Source organism: Cariama cristata, unplaced genomic scaffold (assembly GCF_000690535.1).
Source record: "Cariama cristata isolate BGI_N322 unplaced genomic scaffold, ASM69053v1 scaffold295, whole genome shotgun sequence".
Taxonomy (NCBI): domain Eukaryota; kingdom Metazoa; phylum Chordata; class Aves; order Cariamiformes; family Cariamidae; genus Cariama; species Cariama cristata.
The window spans coordinates 23,103-32,243 of record NW_009617863.1 but is presented as its reverse complement, the minus strand read 5'-3'; the positions used below and the strand labels follow the sequence as shown (position 1 = coordinate 32,243).

General features: G+C 53.3%; 1 protein-coding gene across 1 annotated transcript in view; it reads right to left on the bottom strand.

Moving 5' to 3' along the window:
- The window catches only part of DFNB31 (deafness, autosomal recessive 31), a gene marked incomplete at both ends in the record, with an annotated part of 33,779 nt that overhangs the window by 7,657 nt on the left and 16,981 nt on the right, over nucleotides 1–9,141 (bottom strand). Inside the window, 4 exons of the mRNA XM_009700645.1 lie at nucleotides 128–340; nucleotides 676–916; nucleotides 1,434–1,463; nucleotides 3,107–3,309. Of these exons, the coding sequence (XP_009698947.1) occupies nucleotides 128–340; nucleotides 676–916; nucleotides 1,434–1,463; nucleotides 3,107–3,309 (687 nt within the window). The remainder of the gene's footprint in view (nucleotides 1–127; nucleotides 341–675; nucleotides 917–1,433; nucleotides 1,464–3,106; nucleotides 3,310–9,141) is intronic.

Here is a 9,141-nt window from a genome sequence, read left to right as displayed (position 1 = left end):
AGCAGACTGAACAAACAGGGTTTCCTACACGGTGAAATGCCTTTATAGCATTCCAGGGAAATGAGTTTGTTGTAGGTTTGCCAGGAGCGGGTGTTGAAAGAAAAAGGAATAGCCAGGAGGGACTCACCCGGGCTGAGCTGACGGTTGTGGCAGTGAAGTGGCTGCTCGAGGAAGAGACGGTGTCGCTGTACGACATCATAGAGTAGGAGTCGGTGCCGATGCTGGGCCCCGAGGGCTGACGTGCCTTCATGGACTCAATCTCTCTCTTCAGCACCAGGTTGTCGAAGCGGTCGAGGTCTTGCGGGGAGATCACACCCCGCACCTCTGAAAGCAGTGAGAACTGGGCCAGGCAGACAGACAACCAAAGAGAGGTTGGAACACGACCATATTCCTGGGAAGGTGAAGACCCATCTTCCCACACTGTTCAACAGTGGTAATGAGACGTACTAGCAGGTAATGCACGAGGAGGTTTGGTCCTAAACTTTACCAGAAGCTCCTCCGCCACTGAACACCAGCCTGTATCCCCCAGAATGTCCTACATTTGGATTTTACTTTCATATCCTCACCCTTGACCCCGAGCAGACAACCTTAGAGGCATTGAGCCACACTGTGACAACGGCTCTGCTCAGTCCACTGGGTACAAGAAACTGTCCCTGACCTTGGCATGGGCCTCACCTTAGCATGTGTGTTGAGCAGCTCAAAGAGCGCCATGACCAGAGCATCCACGGAGATGTTGCCTTCCTTATACTCATCAAGGTAGTACCCCATGGTCGCTCGCTCCTGTTCATTCAGCAGGTGCCGTGCCTGTTCCTCCAGCATGACTCGGGTCTGGTTCACCATGCTGCTCAGCGTTACCTGGGAGCCGGCCAGGCCCCGGTAAAACACAGGCTGCAGGAGACAGGAGACAGACTTTGGCCTGGGATGCCAAGGAATAAGCTGCTGGAAGGAGGGTAGCTATCTCACTGCTGAGACAGCTGGGCAGCATAGGCAGGACCGAGAACTGCCTCTTTGCTCTGGGCTCTGCCTACAGCCCAAACTGCCTGCGTTTCAGACCCCTGCTCTCACCCAACTACCTGTGGCAAAGCTGGAAAGTGGGACTGGAAGGGGGATGCCAAGAATGATGGGAGGGGGGTATCCCCAAGGATTCGCCAGCACGGCCGCTCACTTAGTGCCACTACTTGTCTGGGTAATTCCAGAGCCAGGAGTTTATGCAGCACCAGTTGAATAAACAAAGCAGCTTCCCAGCTCTGCTCAGCAAGCACGGACGCTGTCCCTTGACCAGCTATTGATTGAATAGCAGGCTGTATTCCTCCCTGGCAGAGCTGGGGGAATTGGGGCCATAAGAGAGAGGCAAACTTCCCATCTTGTGTAGAAGTCGCATCTGCCCCTGCTGCAAGCTGTTGGAGTGAGTTGGGGTGAGTTCAGAGGGCCACGAAGACGATCCGAGGGCTGGAGCACCTCTCCTACGGGGACAGGCTGAGAGTTGGGGTTGTTCAGCCTGGAGAAGAGAAGGCTCCGGGCAGACCTTAGAGCAGCCTTCCAGTACCTAAAGGGGCTGACAAGAAAGGTGGGGACAGACATTTTAGCAAGGTCTGTTGCAACAGGACGAGGGGTCATGGTTTTAAACTAAAGGAAGGTCGATTTGGACGAGATATAAGAAAGAAATTTTTCACAATGAGGGTGGTGAAGCACTGGCAGCGGTTGCCCAGAGAGGTGGTGGATGCCCCATCCCTGGACACATTCAAGGCCAGGTTGGATGGGGCTCTGAGCAACCCGACGGAGTTGAGGATGTCCCTGTTCCCTGCAGGGGGGTTGGACCTTAAAGGTCCCTTCCAACCCAAACCATTCTGTGATTCTATAAGCTCAGAGCAGGCCCTGGTGAAGAAAGAGCCACTGGCAACCAAAGGAATCCCAGGGAGAGACAAGTTTGGCTGCAGATGAAAGACTTTTTTCTTTGAGAAGGTTTTCTAAGAGGAGGTCCTCCCTGTTCCCCTCCCAGGCAGTGCTGGCACAGTCAGCGTAGGGATACGGAGCCAGACAAGACCCTGACTATCCCAGAGACACTGAGAGGAGTTGGGGCTGGGGAGCATGTTTTGCCAACAAACAACGTAAAGCTGTTATCAGCGAGAGCCACCTGTGAAACTTTGCTCCTTCATTTCCATTTAAAAGAAATGCTCTTTGCGAAGAGGCATTCGGAGAAGACAGGCTGGCACAGAGCTGCAGTGACAGCACTGGGTACGTCCCGGCCGCCGGGGAGGGGGCTGGCCCAGCTGGGCTTTGGGGTGGGAAAGATCCCAGGAGCTGTGAGGGCCCAGAGAGAGCCATCATGTGGAAGGCATCATGGTCACCTCTGCAGGGTGGAGGGGGTCTCCACAGACCTTGTCCGTGCGTGATCATGGCCCTATGCCCACTAACATGACCATTCCCAGGCTAGGAAGCACCAGATGTGCTACAGAACTGACCCCCCAGAGGTACAGGAGAGGGGGTACCCGTCGTGTCACCGTTTGTGGGAACATGCGGTGGGGAGGAGAAAGGCTAGAGCCAGTTAAAACCCACCGGTCCTCATAAAACCACCATCCTTTTTATAATCAGGAGCACAAAGCCCTCCCTCCTATGGGAAATCAGAGACAATAACGGTGATTTTTTTCACACGGTATCAGGAAGGTCTGATATCTCTTACCCTGGCAGTCGCCTCCGCAGCACGGTCGCCCACTGCCCTGCGAGGAGGGAGAAGATCAGTTAGCACTGACCACCATGAGCCCGTCGCTCATCACCTGAGGCCCGGCACGAGATCCGTTACGTACTCTTCTCCCTGCGCCCGTAAGCTAAAAGCTTCTGGCCTGTGAGAAGAGGGAAGGGGCAGCAGGACGTTGCCCAGACCTGACCCACCTTACAGGCCAAAGATTCTGTCTTGTAAGCACTGGATATGGGGGCCACACACCCGAGGACTGGGGGTGCTCCCATCAACAGCTTGCCCACACGTATTGCAGTGCATCAAGCTGCCACCATTTCACGTGCTGGGGCTCCACACCCCCAGTCACCCTACAGCAGCTCCCAGTTGACAGACCTCCACGGCGAGCTTGCGCGAGGTGTACCGAGCACGTACCCTGCTGAGTTGACGAGGGTCTCTCCGATCTGGGAGCTTGCTATCCATCTGGTCTCGTCCACGGTGGTGCGAGCGTGGGGCAGCCTCCCGATGTCCTTCACTGTCATGATGAGGTGGCGGGAAGACTTGAGGAGCTTCACTGCCTCGTCGTGGGGGATGCTGAGGAAGCTCCTGCCGTTCACCTCCAGGATCTGGTCTCCTACCTGTGGAGTCAGGATGGGGTGAGCCTGGCAGGCCTTGGGGGCTTTCCTGTTAGGAATATGGCTTCCTCTCCCACCAGGGAGGAGCTACCCAGTCTAACCCACCACCAAATGAGGGACACAGCAATTGGAGGGACCAAGAAAAATGAGGGAGAGGGGCCAACTGCTGATGGCTGGAGACCAAGCACTCAAGCTGACAGCCAGTAAAGGACCAGGCTGTGAAGCCTGGAGGAGCCTGTTTAGGATTCCAAGTCAGGCCAATCTACCCAGTCTCCTCCATTAACTAGATCTGCAGACCAGCTTGGTTAAAACAGCTCCCAGAGAATACCGAGACCTCCTGCCCCAATCCCTCCTGCTGATCTGGGAGGCCAGGAACCGTCTGTGGAAGCCCCAGACCTCAGATCTCTGCATGCAGCAGGGCAGGATCAACTCGAGTGTCTCACCAGAGTCTCCAACACTCTGTAAACTGTAGGATCTGAGACAGCTGGATTTCATCTCTCTTCTCCTCCCATTTCCTCCCCAGCTGCTCCTAAGAGCTTTCATTTTGTGGCCAGGGCCTTTGCTGTAATCAGGAGCTTCCCTGACAGCCTGGCCATGTTCAAGATGCAGCATTCGTTGGCATTTCCCTCTTCAGCCCAGGTCCTCTTTCTCTTTGTTTCTAGGGCATTCGGTGCCAGCCCTCCTCACTCCCATATCACACTTCACCCTGTTTCTGATAAGCCACCTCTTTGAAACTGCTCTTTCATATCTTTGCTTAACCATAGGCTTCTGTTCAGCTCTGTCAAAACACAGTCTCATTTTCTTTATGCTGCAATGCAAGCAGAATGAGACATTCCTTCAAATAACTCACCTCCGTCTTGGAGGTGAAGAGGAGAAAAAAGGGGGTGGAGAATTTCTAAGTCTAAGACAACGACATGGAGAGTCAGTACGATCCTTTCAGTTCAGTCCATCTCATTCTGTCTCTGGGTTAAGGAAGCCCCAGAGGACTGGGATTCATTCTCCCAACTCCTACTCCAGCGAGGAGCCACGATTAACCATTGCCAAGTCTACGCGGTGGGCTGTGACTCTGCTGTCACCCAAGTTTCCCCCAGTGCTACCTAGAACTTTGCTGGGGTGAAAGTGGACATCAGGAGTTACCACCAGCTCAGCACAAAGCACGAGAGATCCATCGACGGCTCCAGCAAGGAAGGGAAGGCAGTTGCCGGTCCGAGGAGACAGCAGCCGATCCAGAAACTGCAGTACAGCCCCTGCACTTGGACATCACCTCTGTTTTACGCTACGGCCATGCTGAAGCTCACAAGACCCCAGGGCCAGAGCTTGCATGAGCTACTCTCCAGGCATGGCATTGCCAGCTGAGATGGAAGGTGGCAGGGGGCTGTGGCAGTAGGACCGACACACATACGGGCAACTCGCACGCTTCCGCGCACACTCCCACTCGATTTCTGCTAGCCTGTGCTGCTACGCCTGCGGCATCCAGATGGTCGATCCAACAACCATCGAGGCTTCAAGGCTAAGAGGACCCCTTCAAGGCACCTACTGCTCTGTCTTCTTGGGACGTTTCCCTTCCACTACTGCATCCAGTGAAGGGCTGATGGGAACCGAGGGCAGAGTGGTCATGCCACGGTGACAGGCACAGTGCTGATAAAATCCAACCGTGGTTTCTCCAGGCATCCCCATGAGGACATCCTCAGCAGAGAGAGCACAAGAATGGGGGGAAAAAAAGACAGAGAGAAATTCTGCTGCTGGGGCCAGAAGAGACCTCTGATCACAACCTCGGCTGTCTTGAGGTCTGTGGTGCGACAACACAGTGTTCAGACCACCTGAGAGGTGTCCTTCATGAGAAATCAAGTAGAGAGAAGGAGAAGAGCGAGCTGGTGGAGAGCCCCTGGGTTGCAGAAGCGAACACGACTTAGCAGGGCTCTCTCAGAGGTGACAGGGGCAGCAGGACCCTGGCTCTGTGCTTATCTCCAGAGCCACCGACCCACCTCGGGCTGTCTGAAACTGATGCAAATCCCAGTCCCAAGAGTCCTGCCGGGGTGACGGTGTTTTGGGAGCAGGGTCTGACCCTGCCAGCAGCCACATTTGGGGACAGTCACCCAATGCTGAGAGGCTGTCCCAGCTGCAGGGTAACCAGCCAAGGGTGCAGGGTGCGACCGGGAGCACAAGCCAGTCTCAACCGCGGCACGACTGACCATTTCAGACAGAGGGCTTTAGCCTGGGAGCTACCATCAAAGCAGAGGCCACAGTCCAGCCCTGCGGGCCCCTCTGCAGTGCTGTGGTCTCAGCATTCCATTTCTGCCAGGTTTTTTATGTTCCTGTGGGACCAGGGCACCTCCCGGACAGCTTGCTGTAGAGCAAAGTTGGCTCAAGCAAAGAAAAACACCATTACCTTGAGTTATGCTCCTTCCAGCAGCTCTCAAGGGGAGACCGCAGCAGTTTTAATTACTATTACATTTTATTTTGTTTTGAAATGAGTCTTAAAGAAAATCCCAGGTGCCTTTTACAGGGGCCCTTGGGGATGCTCTCCCAAGTGGTGCCAGGCACCAGGCACTCCGGCCCCACCGCAAAACCAAGCCAGAATGCAGGAGCCTGGAGAAACTCTTGGAGCCACGATGGGCAGAGGGGCTGCAGAGCACTGGGGACTCCCCTTCATGCAGGTGAAGACTGTCAAAGCGTTAGCTGGTCAACACAAGGCTCTTTGCAAGGTCTTGGGGGGGGTCTGCCTCTTCCCATCCAGCTCAGCACTCACAAGCACCCCTCCCTTCACTTGCCCCACAGTAGTGACCTGGCTCTGTTAACGGATCTGACAAACTCATGGCTGCTTCTTGCAGGGTTGGCTTTCAGTTGGTTCAGCTTTCTCATCCGACTCTTCACATGGCTACAGGATCAGACAGCTGCTGTGGGCTGGCAGGAAGCCCCCGGACTGTCCTGGACTGGTGGGTGGCCAGCAGGACAGCAGGGAGCTGGCACGGCCTCAGAGCACCACAAAGCTCCAGGAGCACCTCACTTGCTTCAGCCTGCTTTCCAGAGGAGGGCAGAAGAAATCCCCCGAATCCACTGCAGGGCACTTGTGCCAACAGATATTGCTCGGCTGGTCTATTTAAGGGATTAGAGAGGCAGAGTTTCTGAGTGCCAAGGAGGCACGGCAGCTTCCCTCCCTGCCCACTGCAGGGCCATGGAGCATCACAGATGGAGACCTGCGTGCTCCTCTGGCTGTGCAAAAACAGACGCAGAAGGAGAAGTGGCACAGGATCTCCCTGAGAAGCAATAAAGAAGCGCAAAGGAATGGGAGAACCTGAGGGTTCCTGAACATCCAAGAAGATGGGGAAGAAAATCCTAAGATGCCTGCAGCAGCAGTGTGAGAGTGAGCCCAGGAGGGAGTCAAGATCTACCAGCAACACAACCATTTGGGTTAGTTCAGACTAGAGGTGTCAGAAGGGGCTGGCAAAGGTGCTTTGAAGAACCAGGCAGGATTCTGCCACTGGCCGAGATGTGACTGATGCCCCTTGAATGAGCAGAGGGGACGCAGGTGAAAGGCTATATAACCAACAACTCATGGATCACTTTGCTCAGGGTGCAGCTGTGAGAATGATCAAGTCTGCCACAAAAACACGTGATGGAAAACCGTGGTAAGAAACACACCAAGAATAGCTCTAAAACTAGTGTAATGGCAATACCCAAGGGAATGCGTGACCTTGCTGTGAGTGCATTCCCTGGTTACATCATGGCCTGCCCAGCAAGGAGATGCAGAGAGGAAAGTTCTAGAGAAGGGAAACAAAAATGATTAGTGGCAGATGAAGGTGCCTGTGAAAGGACAGATCGAAAAGATTAGGCCTGTTAAATTTAGAGAAGACATAACATGTGGAGAGCTTGATGGAGCTATACAAAATAATGCTGGCAATACTGAGAAGCCAGAGAAGGGCTCCTGTTTTACCCTTCCCTCTGATGAAAGGACAGAGGATGCTCAGTGAGGCTGGAAGGACGCTCTGAGGGGCATTGATAGGAGAAAAGAACCTGGAGCAAGAGCACCATAGACTCATTTAGGTTGGAAAAGGTCTTTAAGATCAAGTCCAGATGCAGCTCGGACGCAGCAGGGCTTGATTCTGTGTTCAGCTCCATCCAGTGATCTCAAGCAGATTTGCCTTGTTCTTCTGGGAATAACTCCTTCCTCAATAACGCACAGAGGGGCTTGTGGATAGCAAAGGCTGTGGTAGCACAGGAGAGCCCGGTCCCTACGAACACCATTGTCAAGGCCCCTGAGTTTGTCCTCACATGGGTTGGTCGATGCCCTCTGCTTGCTGTCTTTCCAACTGCTGTTAATGGGGCTGCCACACAGCTAATAAGGCAAAAGAGGTGATGTAGGTAAGAGATAAACCCAGAGGCCTATGGTCAGCCAAGAAGGGAGCTAACACCTTCAAGCTGGGCTGATGCAAGCCTGCAGCTCAAAGGGAAGAGGGAGCACATGGCAGATGCATTGCAACAGCCGCTGCAAGGCCCTGGTGTTGGCATGGCCAGGTCCTGCCGCACCACCTTCTGCTTTGGCTCCAGCAAGACGTTCAAGGCAGCAGGTCCTGTAAAGAGAGTCGCCTGCTCTTGGCTGGCCTTCTCCTCCTTGGACTTTCCCTGTGAAAGGATGAGAGACAGCACTGGGTACAGGTTGGACTTGGCAGGGGATGACCAGGGGATGGTGGCCCTTTGCACCGGCTGGCTGGAGGGAAGAGAGCATGGAGCAGAGCTGTGTCAGGGTGGGACCCTCACACCTACCCCAGCAGACTGCGGAGCACAGATCGGTTGCCAAAATCATATGCTAGGGATGTGAAACTTCCCTGGTTTGAAAGAAAAAAAGACAGCCTGGAGCCAACCTCAGCTCCGTGAACCAGCTGCAGCCAGAGAGGCAGAGGCAGCCAGCTCCGCCTGAGCTGATCCGCAGAGACCAAGAGTCGGGAAGGGAGGGAGGGAGCCCAAGGGAAGGCAAATGACACAACGACCACATTCCCAACCATCACACTCCACAAATATCTCCATTTTCCTTCGAGCTCTGTCAGCTTTAAACCAACAATCAGCAAATTGCTGACCACCAACATAACATGGAGGGAAAATTATGCAAGTGCCCCAACTGCCAAGAGGAATACACATTCAGGTGTAATGAGTATCAGCCCTCAGGTCTTTCTAATTCACCGGGCAATCCACTGGAGTGGATTTTGCTGCTAAAATAAGGAGCCCTGGGCTCACTGCAGCACCAAAACAATGAAAATTCAAATTCGATTAGATAGTTTTATTGCAATTATGAATCTTTAATAGTTTTCCATATCAGGGATTAAACTTTCATGATTTTTTTGTTCTAGACAGTTATACAGATTTAATAACCTTTCTTTAGTTTCTCCTTTCAAGAGTGGACTAAAAGGAACCTGGCAAGCCCTCACCATATCAGGGAGACCAGAGGGGCCCTGGACAAGGTAATTCACCTGTCTCTGTCTGTCCTTCATTGCTGCCTCAACATTTATTCAAAGTCCTTCATGGCTCTCTGGTCTCTTGTGCTCCGTTAATATAGTGCCCAGCACAAGACCACCTCTATCTGGTCTTGCCAGAATATTAACACCAGGTGAGAACAACCAGCCACAGAAATACTTGGATAAGTCTGAGCACCTCATGCAGGGGGGAAAAAAAGACCTTGCAAAAATAATTGCTGGTGAAGGGCAGATAAGGGAATCGCTGGACAGCCCAAATGCCTGTAAATCAGCCTATCTTGATGACAGACTCTTATTAGAGCTGGAAAGGATTTTTTGCTAATTAACATAGATAATAATTATATCCCCCCCCCCCCCCCACCAACAA